Source organism: Panthera pardus, unplaced genomic scaffold (assembly GCF_024362965.1).
Source record: "Panthera pardus isolate Hobbes unplaced genomic scaffold, ASM2436296v1 HiC_scaffold_10, whole genome shotgun sequence".
NCBI lineage: Eukaryota > Metazoa > Chordata > Mammalia > Carnivora > Felidae > Panthera > Panthera pardus.
This window is the reverse complement of record NW_026526655.1, coordinates 96628110-96653818: the sequence shown is the minus strand read 5'-3', so window position 1 is coordinate 96653818 and position 25709 is coordinate 96628110. Positions and strand designations below refer to the sequence as shown.

Here is a 25709-nt window from a genome sequence, read left to right as displayed (position 1 = left end):
TTTCCCAACCACAGGGATCTGAATCCCACATGGTGGAAGCAAAATCTATATAAGTAACATTTAATAATTAATTCCTCTTTGAGATGAAAACTTGACTATATCAAATTTATCCCCCTCCCCAAAAAGCGTTAAGAAATCAATAGTTTTAGAATATGAAGCCAAAAATTCTCAGTATAAATATAACATAGAAAAAGCTATTGTGGATTTAAGCTAAATAATCCAGGTTGCAGTTCATTTTAAAGTTTGGGAATCATTGAACACTAAGAATTTTAGTGAGTGACACAGGATTTTTTTTCCCCTATACATATGATATAAAAAGCCACACAAAGTGTGTGTTTTCCATCTAGCCGTGATCACAGCATTTGGTTAGGGTAACAATGATGTAGGCCCTGCAGAGTTTACTGCCATGGTGAAAAGACAGGGAGAGAGAGAGAGAGAGAGAGAGGAGAAGGAAAGAAGGAAGGAAGGAAGGAAGGAAGGAAGGAAGGAAGGAAGGAAGGGAAGAAAGAAAGAAAGAAAGAAAGAAAGAAAGAAAGAAAGAAAGAAAGAGGAAAGAAGGAAGGAAAGAGAAGAAAAAAGAAAACTAATGAAAAGAAAGGGAAAGGGAAAGGGAAAGGGAAAGGGAAAGGGAAAGGGAAAGGGAAAGGGAAAGGGAAGGGAAGGGAAGGGAAGGGAAGGAAAGGAAACATTGTATGCCAAAGAAGAGGTATTTAATCACATTACCTATTCTGCCCTACCTCCACCCCAGTGTAAAGAGAAGTGTGAATGACAGGGAGTAGGGATCCAGAATTTACTGCCCAAGCCTTTCCTCAGCCTCACTTTACCCTTTTCCACCATACAGATGTTCTCAGAATGCAAACACGCACTGTGCCAGCCAAATTTTAATAACAAAATAAAACAAACAACCTCTTCCTCTGATCCTATAGTTCCCTTAGGCTATCACCTCAATTTTTGGCTAATACAAGTTTCTATAGATTGTGAAAGAGTGATCTCTATTTGAGATCCCAGCTTCTATTTTGGGCATTTTCTAGTCTAGATTCCCATACTTGTGAGGCTATGATGAGGCACCTAACACAACTTACAGAGCTAGTGTCAAAGAAGGCCATAGCGGGAGCCAGACCTTGCACCCTTGCCAGAGGGTAAGTGATCCCCTGCTCCGCATGATGTAGGCGGAGGTCACCTGGGAAACCTGGACTTCCACCTCTACCCAGGGCTAAGGAGGCACCTCCAGTCCTCTGCCCACTCTCTGTGGGATAGTGTCAGAGAAGGCCTAGGGAAGAGACGGCATTTTACACCATCACTCAGTGTTAAGGAGGCCAAATTCCCCTCATGTCACAGCAGGCCATATGGGACAATAACAAGGCACTCCTACCCCTCTGCATCTGGGGGCATATCACTGAAGGTCTATTAGAAAGTTTGAATTCCCATTCCTGCTTGGTAGTAATGAGAAGGGCCCCCTTGGGTATCAATGTAGGCTGCTGGGGAACCCAGGCTTCTTCCCTAACCTGAAGAAGAACCTTCCCCTTCTGCTGGGCAGTGTCAATGAAGCCAGGAAAAGCAGAAGGTTTAAATAAGGTCCAGAATCTCACAGCACACAATACCCAAAAAGGTCCAGATTGCATTGAAAAAAAAAAAAAAATCACTCATCATACCAAAACTCCAAGATCCCAAACAGAACGAAAAAAAAAAAAATCAATAGATGCTAATTCCAAGAAGACGGAGATGTTAAAATTATCAAAGATTTTACATTGGCCATGATAAATACGCTTTGATGAATAGTGATGAACATTTCTGAATCAAATGAAAACTAGAAGGTCTCAGCAAAGAAATTAAAGATATAAATCGGAATTTTAGTACTGAAAAACTCAATAGACAATATAAAAAACAAGGGCTCGACAGCAGAATGGGGTACAGAGGGAAGCAGCAGAGAACCTGAAGGTAGAGTGGTAAGAAATACACACTCTGAACCACAGAGAGAAATCAGACTGAAAACAATATTGAACAGAGCCTTAATGATGTGTGGGACTCTAAAAGAGGATCTACCTTTCATGTCCTCAGAATTCTGGACAGAGAGGAAATAGAAGGGTAGGGCTGAAAAAGCACTCAAAGGAAAAAAAAGTGGGTGAAAATTTCACAAAGTTGACAAAAAAGCATAAACTTACAGGTTTAAGAAACTGAATAAATCCAAAAAAGTTAAACCCAAGATACATCACAGTCAAACTTCTGAAAATAAGTCTAAGGGTACCTCTTGAAACCCATGAGAAAGAAATTACACCACACTTAAAAGATCAAACAGAATTGCAGATTTCTCATCAGAAAACATGGACACCAGAAGAAAAGAGCATATTTTTCAAGTGCATAAAGAAAAAAAGTGTCCACCCAGGAGACTCTAGCCAGTTAAAATATCCCTTGGAATGAAAGGGAAATTAAGATATTCTCAGACAAAGGACAACAGAAGAGAATCTATTGCAGTATATCTACCCTAAAAGAATATCTAAAAAAAATTATCTAAATAGAAATGATTAAAAAAAAAAAGGGAACCTTGGAACATCAGGAAGAATGAATATGATAAATAAAAATATGAATAAATACAATAGACTTTCCTTCTCCTAGTAAAGTTTCTAAAATCTGTTGCAAAGTTGAAGCAAAATTTAAAACTCTGGGGGTTATATTTATGGGATGAATCACTGGATTATACTCCTGAAACCAATACTACACTGTATATCAACTAACTTGAATTTAAATAAATAAATAAATAAATAAATAAATAAATAAATAAATAAATAAAATTTAAACTCCTGGTTATGTGGTTCTAAATATGTGCAAAGGAAATATTTATAATATTTATATTTAAATGGGGGAGAATAAAGGAATATAATGCAAGGTAAAATTTCTGTACTTGACTTGCACTGGTAAAATTATAGTACCAGCAGACTGATAAGCTATGTATATATAATGTAATACTTAGGGGAACCACTAGGAAAGCTGTATCAACACATAACTAAAAAACATTATAAGTAAATCAAAATACAATTCCAAAAAATGTTTAAGTAACCTGCAGGAAGGCAGGAAAAATAAAGGACAGAAATGAAAATAAACAGAAAATAAACAGAAAATAAAAAATACAAGGACAGACTTAGGTCTTAGCATATCAAAAATTCCTTTGAAAGTAAGTGATCTTAACAGATCATTTAATATACAGATAATTGTAGAGTAGATTTAAAACCATGACTGAATTATATGTCATCTACACTAAAAATGATATATAATATACAATACTATAATGATATGGTCAGGTTAAATGTACAAGGATGGAGAAAGATATATTATGCAAATATTCATCAGAAAATAACTAGAATGGCTATATTAATATCAGATAAAGTAGACTTCAAAGTACAGTAAGTGAGTGGAGACAAGAGAGGTATATCATGTGATTATAAAAGGGACAATTCACCCACAAGGCATGGCAGTCCTAAGTGTCCATGCACCAAACAAAACAACTAGAAAATGTGTGAAACAAAAACTAATAGAACGGAAAGTGTAAATATACAAATTTACAATTACAGTTGAAGTCTAACACTTTTCTCAACAACTGATAGACCAACTATACAGAGTATCAACAAAGATAGAGAGGAACTCAACAGCACCATCCATCAAAGGGACCTAATTAGCATTTATAAAACATCCCACACAACAACACCACAACATACACAAATACTTTCTGGTCTCCATGGAGAATTTGCCAAGACAGACCACATCCTGAGCCATAAAACAAACTTCAGCTGGTGCTGGAGACATTGCACATCCATAGGCAAAAGACAAACCAACAGAAACAAAACAAAACAAAACTTCAAACTAAGTCTCTTTTCAGATTTAAAAATTAACTCAAAATGGACCCAGGTTTAAAGGTAGGTATAAAAATGGTAAAACTTAGAAAACAGGAGAATATAGTTGAGACCTAAAGCAAAGCAAACAGGTCTTAGACTTGATGCCAAAAGCACAATCCATAAGAAGAAAAATGGAAACACTGGAATTCATTCAAATTAAAAACTTCTGTTTTATGAGATATTCACCTTAAGAAGATGTAAAGACAAGCCACAGTCTAGGAGAAAATATTTGCAAACCAGAAATCCAACAAAGGACTACAATATACTAATAGCCTTTGACAGAATATGCAAAGGACTCTCCAAGACTCAAGAGTAAAAATATTCAACAACCCAATCAGAAAATGTGTGGGCTGCACCCAGGTGTCTCAGTTAGTTAAGTGTCCAACTTCGTCTCAGGTCATGATCTTGCGATCTGTGGGTGCAAGCCCCACATCAGGCTCTATGCTGACAGCTCAGAGCATGGATCCTGCTTCAGATTCTATGTCTCCTTCTCTCTGCCCCTTCCTTGCTCGTACTTTGTCTCTCTCTCTCTCTCTCTCAAAAATAAACATTTAAAAATGTGCAATAAAACACAAAGAGATTTCCAAGTTTATTTATAGAAAGCAATTAAGCACATGAAAGATATTCAACATTACTAGCCATTAGAGAAACACAAAAACCCAAACAAAATATCACTACACATATATGAGAATGGCTAAAGTAAAAAGGACGAACAATACCAAGGATGTGTAGAAACTGGATTACTTACACAATGCTGGTGGGAATATCAAGTAGTACAGCTACTCTAAAAACAGTAGGGCAGTTTGGTAAAATAATAGTCATGTAACCCAGCATATTTCAATTCTGAAGTATCTATCCCAAAGAAATAAAAAATGTTGACACAAAAACATGTACATGAGTGTTTACAATAGACTTTATTAACAATAGTCCCAAACGGGAAGCAATCCAGATGTCCTTCACAAAGTGAATGATTAAACAAATATGGCACATCCATACCATGGAATACTATTTATCAGTAAAAGGGGGGGTAGGGGGCCTCTGTGGCTCAGGTGGTGAAGTGTCAGTCTCTTGATTTTGGCTCAGGTCATGATTTTACGGTTTGTGAGTTAGAGCTCCACATTAGGCTCAGCACTGAGCATGGATCCTTCTTGGGATTCTTGCACTCTCTGACCTGCTCCTGCTTGTGTTCTCTCTCTCTCTGAAAATAAACTTGAAAAAAAAAAAAAAAAAAACGAAACCAACTATTGCTAGATACAACTAACTGGATGAGTCTTCAGAGAACTATCTGGAGTGAAAAAGGTTATATACTATATGATTCCTTATTTATAATACTCTTGAACTGACAACACTATAAAAATGGAGACTAGTGACTGCCAGTGGTTAAGGAAAGGGGGTGGGTAAGAGGGAAATCCATAAAATCATAATAGGAGAGATCCATATGATGCTAAATATGTTTTGTATCTTGACTTTATCAATGCCAAGTGATATCATGATTTTTACTATTTTGCAAGATATTGCCAATGGGAGAAACTGAATAAAGGGTACACTGGGACCCTTCATTATTTCTTACAACTTCATATGAATGAATGAATGAATGAATGAATGAATGATGTCCCTTCATTATTTCTTACAACTTCATATGAATGTATATTTCTCTTTCAAAAAAAGCTTAATTTAAAAAAAGCTAGAGAAATGATTATTTTTTTTTATGAAGACACTTTCACTTCTTTCCAAACACCTTAAAAATCAGTGTTTTGGTAATTAACAATTAGTTTTATTAAATTTGTAAGGGAAAGTAAATAAGTAAAAGCTAACCAGTTAGTTGTAGTCTCTAAATCACATGGTATTTCATTTTATCTTTTGAATATGAAAAATAAATGTCTAATTCCAAATTATATCTAAAAAGAGAGTTTCCATAAAATACCAATATATTTCAGTAGACAATTAAGGACACTGAATGTTGCCTACTTACAAAGAGCACTGGTGATCAGGGTTAGAGTTGATAAGGGTAACCTGACACTAAATTAATTCACTGCTTTTAAATTTAGTACATATTTGCACAATTATATACACATGCATACAGAATGTTCTTATTAGTACATACTGAGGTTAAAAATAATGACTATTTCAACAATAGCCAAAGTATGGAAAGAGCCCAAATGTCCATCGATGGATGAATGAATAAAGAAGATGTGGTGTATATATACAATGGCATATTATTACTCGGCAATCAAAAAGAATGAAATCTTGCCATTTGCAACTACATGGACGAAACTGGAGGGTATTATGCTAAGTAAAATTAGTCAAAGAAAGACAAAAATCGTATGACTTCACTCATATGAGGACTTTAAGAGACAAAATAGATGAACATAAGGGAAGGGAAACAAAAATAATATAAAAACAGGGAGGGGGACAAAACAGAAGAGACTCATAAATATGGAGAACAAACTGAGGGTTGCTGGATGGGTTGTGGGAGAGGGGATGGGCTAAACGGGTAAGGGGCACTAAGGAATCTACTCCTGAAATCATTGTTGCACTATATGCTAACTGATTTGGATGTAAATTAAAAAATAATAATAATAAAAAATAAAACAAGTTAATAAAAAAATAAGAAAATAAATAAATAAATAATGACTATTTTCTAAGACTTTTTAAAAAGACTCATGAGAGATAAAAGGGGCAACAGTTTTCTCTGACAAGGGTTCACAGGTGGTTATTCTGTACCTGATATTAACCAGCCAATCATTTAGGGCTATGTGCCTTGGTTTACACATCATCAAGCAATGAAGTGCTTTTCAGCAAATATAATATTGCAGTTCTAATAAAATGTTTTATCCAATAATTGAGTAAACATCTTCTTCCTCCACAAAGCCTTTGAAATGCATCTTATTCCACATATAAGGTAGGGACATTATTTTGTCTTTCTATTTGAACCACTAGCAACCACTAGATAAAACATTTGAAAAAAAAAATTCTCCATAGATACTCAAGGAGATACTTTACTTGTTTGGGCCAAGAACAATGGTGAAAGCAATGGTGAGGATTAACCAATGTGGAAACTCAGGATAAATACCCTTGAAAGGGGACTTCATCACAGCACCTTTCATGAGCTCTTGGAATATCATGAAGATCAAAAAGTTTGAAACTGAATTTTAATGACAATTAGCAAAGAATTTTTGACAAATTTTCTAAAGTAATTCGATACAGAAAGTATGTCTGTTTAACAAATGGAGCTAAAAAAAAAAAGAAATAAATCAAAATTAGAATATATAATCTCAAAATAACATTGTTTCCACCATAAAAATGAAAACAGGTCTGACAGAGTCAAGATTATAAATTTTAAAATCTCATTAGAGAACTAAAGATATTAAGAAACATGAATGGACTGAAACTCAGGAACTGATGAATCCCCACTCCAAGGAATCAAGAGACCCATGGTGGCTTTCATCCTAAGAAAATGGATGGATGAGAAGTCTGTCATTGATGGGAGAAACCAAATAAAATGTTTATAAGTGTTTTAAGTTTGAGTGTGCTGGTATGTTTATTTAGAATCCTTAGGAGTCACAGCTACAAAAAGAATGTGAAAGGGCAACACTTTTGCCCTGCTGGTAGGAATGCAAACTGGTGCAGCCACTCTGGAGAACAGAATGGAGTCTCTTCAAAAAATTAAAAATAGAGCTACCCTACAACCCAGCAACTGCACTACTAGGTATTTATCCAAAGGATACAAAAATGCTGATTTTAAGGGGCACATGCACTGCAACACTATAAACAATAGCCAAATTATGGAAGAGCCCAATTGTCCATCAACTGACGAATGGATAAAAATGTGGTATGTATGTATGTATGTGTGTATGTATATACATACAATGATATATTACACACTGATACAATGATATATTACTCATCTATCAAAAGGATAAAACCTTGCCATTTGCAACAACATGAATGGAACTCAAATGTATTCTGCTAAGAGAACTAAGTCAGCCAGAGAAAGACAAATATCATATTATTTCACTCACATGTGGAATTTAAGAAACAAAACAGATGAACATAGGGGAAGGGAAGGGAAAATAAGATAAAAACAGACAGGGAGGCAAACTATAAGAGACACTTAAATACATACAGAGAACAAACTGAGGGTTGCTGGAGGGGTGTTGGGTGGGGGAATGAGCTAAATGGGTGATGGGTATTAAGGAGGGCACTTGTTGGGATGAGCACTGGGTGTTATATGTAAGTGATGAATCACTCCTGAAACCATTATTAAATTATATGTTAACTAACTTGGATTTAAACAAAATTTAAAAAAAAATAATAAAATGGAATATGGCTTAAAAAAAAGAAGAAGAAGAATCTGTACCATCTGCCAATTTTTGTCCACTCTTTACTGAACCTTCACCTGGAAGCACTGGGTCAGAGAAAGAGAGCTGAGAAAGAATCCCCCTAAAGTGTGTGAGTATCAAGGACCACTAAAGCCAAGGGCAGGGCAAATAAACCCGTGACATACACTTGACTTTCAGTAAATATTCATCATGGGCTGTTAGCTGATGGAGTATCATAGAGATCTGAGAGAGAACTACCCCAAGGGACATATACAGAGAGAGAGTTCCTAAAGCTGTGGGTAAAAAAAAGAACTAAGGGACACAGGCACTCCAGCTCTCCACTGAATATGCTGCTACAACCCCTATTGCTAGAGGCAGGGCAACAAAGTGGAGAGTGATCCTTAAGGCAAAGAAAAGCTCAGAGTGGGACTAGAAAGCAAAGAGTACTCCCTCTTTGCTACAGATGTTGGAATTTTTTTAAGGCATTAGAAAAGCAAATATATCATTCTTTTATTTTTTTAATGTTTGTTTGTTTGTTCATTTTTAGAGAGAGAGTCAGTGAAGGGAAGGGGTGGAGGGAGGGAGAGGGAGAGAATCCCAAGGAGCCTCTAGGCTGTCAGCATAGAGCCCAACATGGGGCTCGAACTCACAGACTGTGAGATCATGACTTGAGCTAAAATCAAGTCGAACACTTAACTGAGCCACCCAGGTGCCCCTTTCACTCTTTTCAACAAAAGAGCAAACCCTTGAAAAGGGGCAGGGAGATGGAAACAATATCTTACCAAAGAAATAGAAGATAAAAATAAAGAAAATGTTGAAAGTAAAAAATAGAAAACATAGGAAAAAAATTGAAAACTAAGAGACAGAAAAACCAAAATAAAACATTCACTGGATTAACTCAATAGCAGAATGGAGACAACCAAGAAACAACCTATGAATGTGAAGATACATCAATAGAAATTATCCAAAATGTCAAGAGATAATAAAAATGAATATAAACTCTGAGATCTGTGTGATACTACCAAAATTTCTGTGATTCAGAAGGATAGAGAAGGATAGAGAAAAACGGGGTCTCAGAAGGATAGAGAAAAAATGGGGTGCAAAAAATGGTCAAATACATAAACTTACTAATTCAAGAGGCTCAATGAATCCCCAACAGGATAATTTCAAAGAATTCTATGTTCCAAAACATAGTTACACTGTGGGAAACCAAAGACAAAACAAAGCAAATACACAAACAAAACAACCAGAGACCAAAATTAAGGAACAACAAATCTAATTACTACAGATTTCTCATCAGAAATCAAGGTAGCCTTGATGGGATAAGCACTGGGTGTTGTATGGAAACCAGTTTGACAATAAATGTCATATTAAAAAAAAGTAACAATAAAAAAAAAAGAAATCAAGGTAGCCAGAAGGAAGTATAACATCATTTTTAAAGTTCTGAAAGAATGACCAACATTTAGAATATAAAATTTTTAACAAGATTCATTTCATTAACACCAAAACCCAGAAAACAATTAGGGTTAAATTTAATAATAAGGTGTTCAAGAGCTCTGCGCTGATAACTGTAAAATACTACTGACAGGTAGCATTTGAAAAAGATAGAGAAACAGATATAGGGAACAGAAGACGGAATCCAAATATAGACTTGTACATCTAGAGGGAATGGTTTCCAAAAACAACACTAAAGGAAGCAAGGTCAATTCAAAAAATGATACAAAAATAAGTGGGTATCAGTATTTTTAAAAATGAACCCCAAGCCTCACGTCACACCTTGAACAAAAATTAAGTACCAATGAATCAAAGATATAAACATAAACCCAAACATATAAAGCTTCTAAAGGAAAAAAAAGAAGGTATTTCAGTCAATACAGGGTATGGAAAGATTATTTGATTACAGAAAGCGCTAATTGTGACTGACTAAATAAATAAATGGAGTGTTATCTTTGTTAAAATGCTTTTGCTCATCTGGGGCTCCTGGGTGGCTAAGTCGGTTAAGCATCCAGCTTTGGCTCAGGTCATGAGTTTGAGCCCCGCATCGGCCTCTGTGCTGACAGCCTGGAGCCTGGAACCTGCTTCTGATTCTACCCTCTCTCTCTGTTCCTTCCCTGCTTGAGCTCTTTCTCTCAAAAACAAATAAACATTAATTTTTTTTAATTAAAACAAATGCTTCAGCCATCAAAGGACACCATTTTTTTTCAAATGAAGAGGCAAACCAAAGAATGGGGAAGGATGTGCAACACTTATTTTGACAACAGACTTGTATTCAAAATATATAAGAAACTTATGAAACTCAGAAAACTTTTCACTTCCCTCAAATAAGCACAATTTGCCAGACATATAAAGGGACAATAGGTGGATGAAAAGCGCTCAACATCTTCCATCATAAAGGAAATGCAAATTAAATCACAATGAGACACCACCACGTATCAATTACAATGTCTAAAATTAGGGGCGCCTATGTGGCTCAGTCGGTTGAGCACCCCCACTTTGGCTCAGGTCATGCTCTTGTGGTGAGTTTGAGCCCCAGACCCTTTGCTTCTTACACACACAAGTTAGTGATTACTGTCTGACTGTTTTCTCCATGTTCACATGTGTAAGATCTTGTTTTCTTCATGTTCACCACGTAGGTAATATCTTGTGAGCTCAATAAATAAGGAGACAAAACCCCTGTTTGGGGCTCTTGTCTCCTCCTGGACATCAGCCCCTCCTATATTCAATTCTTCATCCACTCTCTTGATGGACAAGAGAGAATTCCAGACTCATATTCTGAGACACAAAAAAGCCAAAAATACTCAGTGGAGAAAAGACAGTTTCTTCAATAATGATGCTGGTCACTTGGATCATTACACTCAAAAGAATGAAATTAGACCCCAATCTTCCACACTCACAAAAATTAACATGAAATGGATCAAAGACTTAAATATAAGACCTGAAACTATGATACTCTCAAAAGAATATGTAATAACAAAGCTCCTCAATATGGCTCTTGACAATTAATTTTTGCACATGACACCTAAAGCACAAACAACAAAATAAAAAAAAAAAAATTAACAAGTGAATACAATAAACTAAAAACTTTCTGCATAGCAAAAGAAACAATCAACAAAATGAAAAGGCAATATGTAATGATTAAAAATATTTGCAAACCATATATATGATAAGGGGTTAGTATCCGACATATACAGGGAACTCTTATAACTCAACAGCAATAGTAGTCGTAGTAGTAAAAATAAATTTAAAGAATAAGCAAGGGACCTGAATATTTTGTCAAAGAAAATAATATAAATGTTCAACAGGTACATGACAAGATGCTCAACATCACCAATCATTAGGGATATGCACATGAAAACAGTAAGATCCCACCTCATGCCTGTTAGAATGGCTAGCATCAAAAAGACAAAAGACAAAAGACAACAATGCTGGTGAAGAGTGTGGAGGAAAGGGAAATCTCAGGTACTCTCGGTGGGATTATAAACTGGTGTGGCCACTATGAAAAACAGTATCGGGTTTCCTCCAAAAATTAAAAATACAACTATCATATGATCCAGCAATTCCACTTCTGGGAATATGTACAAAGGAAATGAAATCATTATGTCAAATAGGTGTCTGTACTTCCATGTCCATAGCAGAAACTATGACAGGAGCTAAGACATAGAAACAACTTAAGTGTCCATCAGTGATGGATGAATTGATAAAGAAACTGAGGCATATGTATATGGAGGGAGACTATATAGAGAATATATACATATAATTCTATATAGATATAATTAAATAAATATAGATAGGAGTGAGAATATAGATATAGAATATGTATCATATTCCATAATAGATATAATTCTATATAGATAGATATAATTTTATATAGCTATATCTATATAGAATATATATGTTATATATATAGAGAGAATATAAATAGAGAATACAGAAAATATTCTCTATATTCTATATAGATATATTCTATACAGAGATAGAACATATATCTATATAGAATTGTATCTATATAGAATTATATATATATCTCTATAAAACTATATATATGCCTATATAGAGAGATATATAGAGGATGGAATAATATTAATTTATTAAAATTGAGGAAATCCCACCACTTGTGGCAACATGGATGGACCTTGAGAGCATTACACTAATTAAAGTTAAGTCCAACAAAGAAAGATAAATACTATATAATCTCACTTATATGTGGAATTGAAATTTAAAAAAAGAACTCATTGAATTAAAGATGAGATTTGTGATTATGGGGGCAAAGGTACAATTGGATGAAAGTGGTCAAAAGGTACAAACTTCCAGTTATAAGATAAATAAGTGCTAGAGAAATCATGTGTAACATGAGAACTGTAGTGACCACTGCTCTATGATAGATGAAAGTCATTAAGAGTAGATTCTAAGAGTTTTAATCACAAAGAAAAATATATTTATAACATGCATGTAATGATGGATGTTAGCTGAACTTACTGTGGTCATCATTTTACAGTAAAGGTTAAGCCAAGTCACTATGCTGTATACCCCAAACTTATACAATGTTGTATGTCAATTATATCTCAATAAACTAGACAGAAAAAAAAGAGATACAAGGAAATAACAAACCAACAAAAACAGTAATGGTAGTATATCAATGGGACACAGGAGCCAACTAAAGTGACTGCTAATGGCCCAAGCTAGAACAATTTGAGCAAAAAAAGATTTTATACTGGTTGATAATCTTAAATATAAACATCAATGCATTCATAATGTAAAAAAAAAATGATTGAAAATAAATAGGAGGAAGAGACAAATATCTCAAGCAGAAGAATCCAAACTAATTTAGGTAGATACTCCACCCTCAAGGAGGTGGAACACAACTCTCCAACCCTTAATAATGGGCTATGCACAGTGACTTCCTTCCAGAGAGTACAGTATGGAAGGGCGTGGAGAGCACCTTTCCGGGGGGAACCTGACAAACACCACCTCAGTCAGGTGATCCAGGTATACTTCAACAGTCATAATTATATTGATAATATCCAAGCCTCACATGAAATGATGAAAATAACACTTTAATTTGATATCTACATTTAAAAATATATACCCATCTAATCATGAAAAAAACATCAGGCAAATCTCAATGAGATAAATCCCTAAAATTCACTAACCAATATTTGAAACTGCCAAGGTCATGAAAGGCAAGGAAAGTATGAGAATCTGTCACCACCAAGAATTTTGGGAGACATGCATAATGAGGTGAATCTGAATGAAATCCGTATTCTATATAAGATTCTGAAAAAGAAAAAGGGACATTCAGTAAAACTATGAAAATCTGAATAAAGCATAGACTTTAGTTAACAATAATGTATCCATATTCATTAATTGTGACAATTGTAACACAATAAGATAAGATGTTAATAATTGGAGAAACTGTATGGGACATATGGGAACACTCTGCACTATCTGTGAAATTTTTTTTGTAAATATTTAAATGTTGTAAAGTAAAAAAGAAAGTTTATTTTTAAACAGTGAGTTGAGATATGTCTCTCAGTTTCTTTTTTCAGCACCAATTTGTATAAAACAGCATTTCTTTCACTAAAGGTTTGGTTGAACTCTGTAAAATCATCAAAACCTCGCAGCTTTTTAGGGGGCAGATTTTTAAAAACTTTTAACACAAAACAATTTTTAAACATTCATAAAAGTAAGAAGAAAAGTACAAAAAATACTCAGCATCTGTAGTTACCAAATATGGCCAATTTTGATTCCTCTAAATCACCTAATTCCTTTGTCCAGTATATTTGGAAGTAAACCTAGACATCAGAAACCTGGACAAACCTAGGAATTTTACTGGTAAATATTACTGCATGTATCTCTAGACAATAAGGACTCTTTTTTAAATATACAACCATAGTAGCCACAGTATACCTAAACATTAATAACTCTTCATCTCAAATACCCAAAGTTCACATGATCCAAGTGCCTTATCATTCTTATGCATAAATTGATAAGTTAGTAATTGCTGACAATTTTATGATATTTCTTCACTTTGTAATTCATTGGTTTTAATTTCATTATTTCTTTCTTCATTATTTAGGTTTTTTTAAATTCTTCATTACTATTTGACTGGATGATTAATTTTAAATCTATTTTTTGCCTATTTTGTGCATTTAATTTAAAGCTATACATTTCACTTTAAATTTTAATTTGATTGCATCTCAAAATTAGTGGTTCCATTGTCAGTGAGTTTAAATATTTTTAAGGTTCCTTATAATTTGTTTAAAAATGAGTTACTTAAAATATTATATTTTCATTTTCAGATTTACTCAAAAATTTCTGTCTATTAATGATTTCTAATACTACTGACTAAAAAGGGATCATGAAAACTAGGACACTGATGTATTTGTATAAGTATTTTATATTTTACATTTCATAAAAGCAAGGACCTCATTCTATTCTCTGCTGATACTATGTTGAATAAACAAATGAACAAAATAATATGTAGGGCCTATTTCCAAACTTCAGCACATTTACAGAAACATGTCCTGAAGTTTAGAACCTACCATTCTCAAATGTTCATAAATTAAAAGCCAAGTAGATAGAAATGATTTTTTAAGTTGGCTTTTATAAGGAAATTATAAATTTCTGCTCTTTCTCCAGGTATATATTGTGGATATATTTGAGCAAGTGATAAACACTGTGAACGATGTTTTGTCCCCAGTGTTCCTCTTCTTTGGATGATACTTAGAAGTCAACAATACTGACTACTTTCTACATCAACCTATTTACACAATGAGACAAGTCCAAGCTTTTCAAACTGTTAAAAACACAATTTTTCAAAAATCAGTTGAACTTCCATATACTAATAGTGATCAGAAGGAGAAATTAAAAAAAAAAAAAAACATTTACAAGTGCACCAAAAAGAATAAAATACTTATGAATCAATTTAACCAAGTAGATAAAAGATTTATATGCTGAAAACTGTAAGACATTCATGAAAGAAACTAAAGGTGACACAAACAAATGAAAAGATAGTCTGTGCTCAATGACTGAAAGAATATTATTAAAATGTCCATACTACCCAAGCAATCCATAGATTGAATACAATCCCTATTAAAATCCCAATGGTATTTCTCATAGAAATAGGAAATTTAAAGCTAAATAGACAATTTTAAGATTATGATGGAATCACAAATGACCCAGAATAGCCAAAGCAATCTTGAGAAAGAAGAATTATATTACAAAGTTTTAATAATCAAAACAGTATGATATTGATATAAAAACAGACATAGAGATCAATGAAACAGAATAAAGAGTCCAGAAATAAATGCATGAATATTTGGTCAATTAATCCTTTGTTTACAACAAAGGAGTAAAAAATATATATGACAGTCTCTTCAATAAATGGTGCTGGAAAAACTGGACAGTCACATGCAAAAGAATGAAACTGGACCACTATGTTAGACCACACATAAAAATCAACTTCAAATGGGGTAAATACTTGAATGAAATACCTGAAATCATAATACCAGAAGAAAGAATAGGGGTAAGCTCCATAACATTCTTGGCAATAATTTTTTGGATATGACACCAAAAGCAAAGGCAGCAAAGGCAAAAATAAAACAAACAGGATGATATCAAACTAAAAACCTTCTGCAAAGGAAACCACCTACAAAATGAAGAGGAAATACTTGCAAATTATATATCCATTAAAAGATTAATATCCAAAATATATACAGAACTCATAAAACTCAATAACAATCTAATTACAAAATAGGCAGAGAATCTGAATAGGTATTTTTCCAAAGAAGATATAAAGATAGCCAACAGGCACGTTAAAAAGTGCTCCAATAATACCAATTATCCAGGAAATACAAATCAAAACCACAATGAGATATAACCTCACAATAACACAATAGTATTAGAATGACCATTGCACACAAGACAAAAAAAAAAAAAAAGTGTTGCCAAGGATGTGGAGAAAAGAAAACCCTTGTGCAATATTGGTAGGAATATAAATTGGTGCAGCTACTATGGAAAACAGTATGGAGATTCCTCAAAAATTAAACAAAAGAAATAACATATGATCCAGCAACTCCATTTCTGGGTATTTATCAAAGGAAATAAAATCAGTCTTGAAGAGCTATCTGTACTCCCATTTCACTGCAGCATTATTTACAACAGCCAAGACATACAAACAACCTAAGTGTCCAACAACATGAATGGAGAAAGAACTCGGCCATAAAAATAAATTAATCTTGCCTTCTGCATTTGCAACAATGTGGATGGACCTTGAGAGCATTGAAAAGATTTATGGCAATGTGGATGGACCTTGAAATAAGTCTGAGAAAGACAAATGCCATATGATCTTACTGATTTGTGAAATCTTAAACAAAAACAAATTATACATGCAGAGAACAGATTAGTGAATGCCACAGGCGTGGGGGTTGGGGCATGAAGTGAATGAAGGTGGTAAAAAGGTACAAATTTCCAGTTACAAAATAAGTAGTTCCTGAGAACATAACATATAGCTTGGTAACTATAGTTATAATACTGCTGTATTTTCAAATTTGAAAGTTACTGAGAATAAATCTTCTCATCAAAAAAAGTTCTCATCAAAAAAAAATTAAGTATGAGTAAAAGTTCTCATCAGAAACAAATTAAGTATGGTGATAGATGTTACCTAGACCTTTTTTTTTTTTTTTTTTAATGTGCATGGAGGGGCAGAGAGAGGAGAGAGAGAATCTTAAGCAGGTTTCACGTCCGGCACAGCACCCAATGTAGGGCTTGATCTTACCACCATGAGATCATTACCTGAGCCAAAACCAAGAGTTTGATGCTTAACCAACTGAGTCATCCAGGTGTCCATAGACTTACTGTGGTAATCATTTCACTATGTATACACCTATATCAAATCATGTGTTGTGCTCCTGAAGCTAATATAGTATGTTAATTGTATCCCAAAAAAAGGTAAAAGGAAACAATTTGCCTTGGTCACATCTTAACCCCCTTCTTTGACTACTATTAGATAGAAAATCAGATGTATGACCTACTGGACTATTGCAAACAACAAACTTCTAATTACATCAAAACCAAATCCTGATCCCAAGAAAACTACTAACGAGAACTGATATTCTTAGGGACTATGGCTCCATGTCCATCCTGGCAGTGTCTGAGTATCTACATGCAGGTTAAAATGGAATCTTTTTTTTTTTTTTTTAATTTTTTTTTTTTTTTTTTTAACGTTCATTTATTTTTGAGACAGAGAGAGACAGAGCATGAACAGGGGAGGGGCAGAGAGAGAGGGAGACACAGAATCTGAAACAGGCTCCAGGCTCTGAGCTGTCAGCACAGAGCCCGACGCGGGGCTCGAACTCATGGACCGTGAGATCGTGACCTGAGCCGAAGTCGGACGCTTAACCGACTGAGCCACCCAGGCGCCCCTAAAATGGAATCTTAACAACAAAGTAAATGGACTTTCTTTGTGTCCTTAGTGCCTTGAGATGAGAAATCAAGAATTGATATTTTTCTTTTTCCCAAGTAGAAATTACTCAATGAGATGAAAAGGATCTATACAGAATCTAAGATTTGGCATAATTAGCCCAAGCATTTCAAAAATTGTGTTCAGTAGAATAATAGCATTCTTTGTAAATAATATCTCTGATACAAAACAAAGATGAAGAGTGGCAGAAATGATACCCTTCGAAAACTTTTTTTAACTTAAATTTAAGAAAATAGCAAATATACTTAAGCCATTGTTCATGTCATTTTTGAAATGGTCTCTCTGTGGTAATTTATTGTGCTATAAATATAAATAAAAACATTATTTTTAATGTAGATACATATTTTTTTAACTCAAACTCTTATTGTCATTCACAAATAAAATTGTCTTTGTAAGTTTGGAGAAAAAAATATGATTAGAAGGAATCTGGCCTACAAAGTATTAAGTAAACTATCAATTTCTAGTAAATAAAACAATTTACAATAGTGTAAGAATCAACAATCGTTAATGAAAAAGTACAACCAGTCCAGGAGTTCATGTAGATTGATAGGGGTATTTGGAATATGGTGAAGATGACAGCAAAGGTTAGACTGTTTAATAAATGATGTTGGGAAATTAATATCAATTTGGGAAAATATGTCTTTTCATCTCTGCCTCACACCAAATTAATTCCACAGAAGATGAAAAGATTTATGGCAAAAAATATATATACTTTCCAAAAGATAATGATAATGAGTATCTGTACACTTTGGGGGTGAAATAGGTCTTTCTACATATAATAAAATTTAAGATGACATTAAAGTCTTAAGGACAGAATAGATTTTACGCAAACTGAGCCAGTGTTAGGGAGTAGACGCTGAAACAGAATCTCCTTGAATGAAGAAAAGCAAGGTCTTAGAGCAGTCTGTGAAAAATAATGAAAAGTAAGTATCAAAACAATACTGATAGTTATTCCATGAAAGAGTTAAGAGCAAAGGAAACAAGTATGAAATATCTAATTGCTGGAAGAAGGCTCACCCAAATAAATACTTGGGTTAACAGAACAAAAGAGCAGGCAGAATTGATGAAACCTGGTAACGTACATAGGCAACTACTGGCAAGCTCATGATCTTCTTACTTCCACATATGTATCAACCAGCCATTACAAAGCAGTCTCTCTAGGGGCACCTTGGTATGTCAGTGGGTTAAGTCTCCAACTTCAGTTCAGGTCATGATCTCACTGTCTGTGAGTTTGAACCCAGCGTTGGGCTCTGTGCTCAGAGCCTGGAGCCTGCTTTGGATTCTGTCTCCTTCTGTTGTGCTTCCCCTCCTCTCTCTCTCTCTCTTAAAAATAAACATTAAAAAAAAAAAAAAAAAAGCAATCTCTCTACATACAGTGTGGTACTCTGGATTGAATCCTAGATCATAAAATGGAAATTATTGGAAAAACTGGTGAAATTCTAATAAAATATGAAGTTTGGTTAATAGCAACATGCCAACAGCAATTTCTTAGTTTTGATAATTATACCATGGTTCTGTAAGACACTAACATTATAACTCCAGATCAAGGGGATACAGATGTGAAACTTTCTTCTAAGTCCAAAATTATTCAAAAACAATAGGTGAGCTAAAATAATACAATAAGTTTCTCAAAAATGGTGCCTTGAGTACTATCTTAAAATTTCTAAGTAAAGAAATGTATTGCATAAAGTCAAATTTTTAAAAGGGCATGCTTTGCATTAAAGACTTTGATTATAACAAGTTCATTGATGATTTAAAAGAAAGAGCTGACTCAGTTATATGTTTTTTTTTCAAAATACTTACTAAACTTTTCCATACCATTTTTCCTTTCATGTGGATAAAAATACAGAATACTGTAAATAGTAGTCTTTAAATAAAGTGATGTGGTTGTGATGAACTGCCTTCTGCTTTTGCTGTAGACATGACAAAGTTCTGGGCTTGTAACAGCAAGAGTTAAATTTAGAGGATGAATAGAAGTGCCTGATTTTAGGAGCTGTCAAATATTGAAAGAATCAGGACTTCAGAAATAAATGAATCCTACGAGGAGAAAAGCTGAAGCATGTAATTAAGTAGAAAACCAGACTTGAGAAAAACCTTGAGAAAAAGGGAAAAGAAACAAAATAAAGGACACTAATGAAAATCAAGGCTTATGGTGTCTCTAAGATTGCGATAAATCATAGAAGGTGAGTGGAAACAGTGATATGAATAGTAGTAAATCACATCATGTCACTGCATCACACAAAGCCTTCCAATGGCTCCTATAACTCAGACCATCAGCCAGAGAACCCTGGGGACCCTGATGACTTACCATTCTGTCCCCAAACACAGCTCTGACTTTATCTTCTACTATTCACTCTCTCCCTCACTCCTCTCCAGATAGTCTGTCTCCGTGTTCTTCCTCAGGCACCCCAAGTCTTTGCACCTGTTCATCTCCCAACATAAAATGATCCTCCCCCAGATAGTACCATCATTCACTCCTTTGTCTCCTTCAAGTTTTGCTCAATTACTAACTTTTCAGTAGTAACTAACTTCACTACTATAAACTTTATTTAAAATAGTGATTTCCTAGAACTCCCAATCTTTCCTACCCTCATCTTATTTTCTCATAGCTGCTTCCACCATCTATCACTCTAAATACATTCAATGTCTGTCTCCACAAACCCTAGAATGTAAGCTCTCAGATTTTTGCCTGTTTTTTTTCTTCCACTGATGTTTCCCCAGTGCCTAGAACAGTGCTGGGCACATAATAAGTGCTCAATAAATATGTGTTAAATCAGTCAACACATAAGTGTGATTTTTCTTTTTAAAATATTTTTTTTATTTTTAATGTTTATTTATTTTTGAGAGAGAGAGAGACAGAGTGCGAGCTGGGGAGGGGCAGAGAGAGAGGGAGACAGAATCTAAAGCAGGCTCCAGGCTCTAAGCTGTCAGCACAGAGCCTGACGTGGGGCACGAACCCAAGAACTGTGAGATCATGACCTGAGCCAAAGTCAGACACAACCGACTGAGCCACCCAGGCGCCCCAAGTGTGATTTTTCATTACCATAATTAAAATATGAGTAATAAAATACTAGAAACATCTCCAACGTTGTTTTCTGAGCAATGAGAGTAATTTTTTTGTCTCCCTGCGTTTTCTGGGTATTTTCTACCCTGAACAATTACTTGTACAATATTTCAAAAGGGGCTTTTATCTTTTTAAAGACTAGTGAGTTATCTGCCGGAGATTATTTCAACTGAGGTTCATTTACTGGCAATCAGAAAGATACATTCTTCAGAGGAATGTTCTTATGAGCTTAAATAACATTTAGCTATTACCAGGAAAAGCTCCTCATCATAAAAACTTTACATAAACAAATACTCAGTAACATGATCCACTAAGCTAATGGAACCATAAAATCCCAACCTCCTCATTTTGAAGATGAAAAAACAGAGAGCTAGAAAAGTTGTCACTTCTTCCCATTCAGTTAGGACACAGCTGATGACATGTACAACAGGAGCTAGCCTGAAACAAAAGACTGAAACACTGCAGAATGGCCTAGCCCATACACATTTCCCAATACAGTCCAGTCCCAAAGTCCAGACTGGACATTCTCAGTTTACTATTTGACTAAACCTTCACCTTCTCCAGTTTACTTCCTTTTCATTGTGCAAAGATGCTTGTGAGCAGTTGTTTCTTATCATTTGGACATTCAAGATTCTCTTTGCATTAAGATCACCAGAAGAGCAAACAGTTGATCACTTAAGGATTTTAGCACACTCAAAGGCCACTGCACCATTCCAGAATCCACTCAACATTCCGCCTCTTGCTCCAGACCTTTGCCTTCCCTGACAGAAGAGAGAGTCCAGCAGATTTTACAAATTTCTTATTCTTTTCGGTGGATGGATTGTCAATTAGCACTCAAAATCCAACAGACACAGACTGCAAGGTCTAAAAATGTACCACTTCTCTTTTTTATAAAAGATAATTCTTGTGCTGAAAAACCGCACCTGTGCCATTGTTTTGTCATAAGTGAGAAAAAAAAAATCTGCTCTTCTAGTTTTTGCTTAGAGGTAGCAACAGCAGGTAATCCACACGCGTGCATACTCTGGGTCCCCAGACAGTCATCTCTGATGTTAGAGTGGCACACAGGCAGATACTGTGGCAAAGAGAGTCTATAAAATGAAGTTGCTATGGACCAAAACAACATATTGATTTTTTAGTACAATTCAAAACACAAGGAAACATCAGTTCTCTGAACAGCACACACTGGAAAAGACAGGGAGAAATATATCACCGTAGCGCACAGAAGGAAAAGGACAGATGATAGTCACATTAGCAAACATCCTAGTGTTCTTTTTGTTTGTTTCTAAGTTCAAAGAACTGAGAGGCTTAAATTATGTCGAACTGTTCTTATCTGAAAACCCAAGATTGCTCATTTGCCAACACTGTGCTCACAGCTGGAAGCCTGGGTCTTCCGGAAATAAAGCCGTATAACCCTCTGAATGTTGGAACATCCTCTTCCACGTCCAAATACTTATTTCTTTTTCTCAGTTAATACAGTCTCCCTCCTTCCCCACCCCCGCCCTCCCTCTGTCATTCTCTGTAAATGGCACAACTGTCCAAACTGCATTATGAACACATTATTTACCAATACATCATTAAGTCTGCTGCAAGCAAATATTTTTCTTAGATAGCCTTAATGCCACAAAATGCCTTTCAAGCCAGAAACCTCTGGCAGGGAGGTTCAGAATCAGGAGAAAGCAACCAGCACTTACCATGGCCCCCTCACTTCTTCTTTGGGCAACTTCTCGCTGCAGTCGGGCCACGGCCAACTTCTCCCTGGAGAAACAAAAGCACATGGTTAGTTGACTATTCTTCTCAGGGTAGAGGTACACTGGCATGGCTTTGAAACATTCTTTTGAGGTCTCCAGAGGAACTCCTTCCTCGGTTTAGCTCACTTCCTTAACTAAACTTTCTATAAATATTTGAAGTAGTTCGTGCATTGTTTTCATTGAGTGTCATGACAGAGATTTTTTGTCTTGGATTTTATAAAAGCCAAATAAATGTTGAATGCTGCGTAAAAGCTTCCCTTTAAGTTCATTAACATATGTAATTTGTAAATAAATTTTCCATGGCTAAAACATTTCAGTTGTCCTTTCTGTATCAACTTTGCTTGTATATAATTATTTTTATTTCTTTTGTTGCTTCATGCAGATCATGAATTTTATTGTTTTTATTTATTTAGTTTTTAAATTTTGCTTATTTTTCAGAGAGACAGAGAGAGAGACAGAGAGAGAGACAGAGAGAGAGAAGGAGAAGGACAGAGAAAGACAGAGAATCCAAAGCAGGTTCCAGGCTCTGATCTGTCAGCACAGAGCCCAACGCGGGGCTCAAACCCACGAACCGTGAGATCATGACCTGAGCTGAAGTCAGACATTTAACCGACTGAGCCACCCAGGCACCCCTGATTGTGAATTTTAAAAGGCAAACAGATATAAATCTGTATCATTCTTGAAATAATAATAGAAAATCCTTTACAGACTTGCTACATCAATGTACCATGCTGAGTATTTTACCTGATCTTACATGAGTCTGACAACAATCCGATAATAGGCTTTATTATCCCAATTTATGTATTTGGAAACTGAGACTCAGACATGCTAAGTAACATATCAAGCTCCCAGCTGGTATGTATCAGTATTAGGATCAAACTTCAGTTTAGTTTTGTTTTGTTTTTTTAATTTCACAAATCCTAAATACAAATTTTGCTTATCATTGTTCAGAGCCTAGAAAATTTGTAAAATTTAAAAACCTTTTAGCATTCTTTATTTTACAGTGGGGTTTATCTAATACCTGATTTCATTTACAAAAAAAAAAAAAAATTAATACTCACTAAAATTTTAAGAATTCTTTGTAAGGAATTTTGGATAGCTTTTCAATTCTTAAAAAAAATAAAAAATAAAAAATAAATAAATAATAATAAATTTTTAAAGAACAGTATATAGACAAAGTAGGGACAAGTGAACATTCTAGTAATCTTCCAATCTTAATTTTAGCAAGGATTTTCCCTGAAATCTTTCTACTGCTATCAAGATGTGAAAACACTTGTGTGATATTTCATCCCTCAACCTTCCCCCTACACAGGATCACAGGACTGGCAATTTGCAAACAGCAAAAACAGCAAGGGAACAACTGGATGCCCAGCTGAGTGAGAGAATGTCTCCTATCCTAACCGCTTGGGTCTTTGAAGTGCCAACAAGGCATGTGCTTTACTCTGGTTACAGTTGAGTACATTTTTTAGTAGGGATAGTTCTATTTGAATTAGTGCCTACAGAGACAGATTAGAAGGAATAAAACTAGAATCAGGAGACTCCTGAGGGGACAAAGTTTTGGGAGCCTGGGGCAGGACCCATGCGTAGGTCCTGTGAGAGAGGGCAACGAAGTCAAGAGGACGAAGCCCAGAAGAGATTAAGTTATGCACCTCTCTTTGGGAGGCAAGCAAGGCAGAGATTATACATGTGTTCTCTGACCCAAGTCCTAATGATCAGATGAAAAGAACAAAGAACTGAAAAAGAAAAATATGACTGACTCCTGGTTTAATATGAAAAATAAACACATGGTAAATATAAAGACAAAGAAACTGGAGAAGAACATACCCTATACTCTAGGATTGAGCAATTCCACCCTGGGATATAAACCCAACAGAAATGCATATGTATGTTCAGTAAAAGACATGTACTAGCATGTTCATAAATGCATTATTTGTTATCACCTTAAGCTCAAAATGCATACCCCATTAACAACAGAATGGATAAACTACAACATAATTATATATGGGGATACCAGAAAGCACTGAGAAGGCTAACCACAATACCATATGGAATACCACAAGCATATGAAAGAAATAAACACAGAAAAGTATACAGTTTATGATTCCATTTATATAAAGTCCAAAGAGAGGCCAATTAGGCCAGAAAAATAAAAGATGTGAATGTCAAAAAATGAAAAGGTAAAAAACTGTCTCTAGTCACAGATGACAGTTTTCTAAGTAGAAAATACTATAGAATTTTCAAAACAACCTAACAACTAGTAAGTGAATTTGGCAAAGTAACAGGATAAAAGCGAATACACAAAAATCAATTGTGTTTTTACATACTAGCATCAAACAAGTGGAACATTTACTTTAAAATTTTCATTTATGGGGCACCTGGGTGGCTCAATCAGTTGAGTATCCAACTCTTGATTTCAGCTCAGGTCATGATCTCACAGTTCATGAGACTGAGCCCCTAGTCAGGTTCTGTGCTGCAGTGCAGAGCCTGCTTGGGATTCTCTCTCTCCCTCTCTCTCTGTCTTTCCCCTGCTCATGCCATCTCTCAAAATAAATGAATAAATATTTTAAAAAAATATTTGTACTAGGATCAAAACAAAATACTTAGGGAATAAATCTACTAAAGATTTGTCATACTACTACAGTGAAAACTATAAAAATAAACTCAGAACAATTAAAGGAGACCACACACACACACACACACACACACACACACACACCTCGCACACTCTGCAGATCCAGATCTCTTGAAAGGGTCTTGGAAACACTCAGCATCCCTGGACCATGCTTCAAGAGCTTAATCTAGAATATATAGAATTAGAAATGGAAGAACGGTTTGGAAAATTTCCTGGAAAATTTTCCAATTCTTATTCTTCATTGCTGAATCTTCAGTGAAAGATTTAATATACATAACAGCATGTTAATTTTCTACAAGAGCAGTTTAGCATAAAGAAGTCATTCTTAGAAACAGAGCAAGAGTCTAGCTTAGCACAATCATCCTACTAAATGATGAAACAGCTCTCACACAGTTTAAAAGTTAGGAACATCACTGTTTTATTCTTAAAAGAGTTTGCTTTTATAACACTATTAGGAATTGTCACACAGTATAGGTGCATGTCAAATCTTATAAAATTCCATTTGTAAGAAAAATTTAGTGGTTTTAGCCATTACATAGTTTTTAAAAAGGAAAATATTAATACACCATGAATTT

At 34.8% G+C, this 25709-nt stretch overlaps 1 protein-coding gene across 7 annotated transcripts in view; it reads right to left on the bottom strand.

The window, feature by feature from the left end:
- NCKAP5 (NCK associated protein 5) overlaps window positions 1-25709 on the bottom strand; it is a 959339-nt gene that overhangs the window by 495711 nt on the left and 437919 nt on the right. For all 7 annotated transcript variants that reach the window (XM_019454167.2, XM_019454177.2, XM_019454159.2 and 4 more), the window contains one exon: window positions 22446-22509. In XM_019454167.2, coding sequence (XP_019309712.2) covers window positions 22446-22509 — 64 coding nt within the window. The remainder of the gene's footprint in view (window positions 1-22445; window positions 22510-25709) is intronic.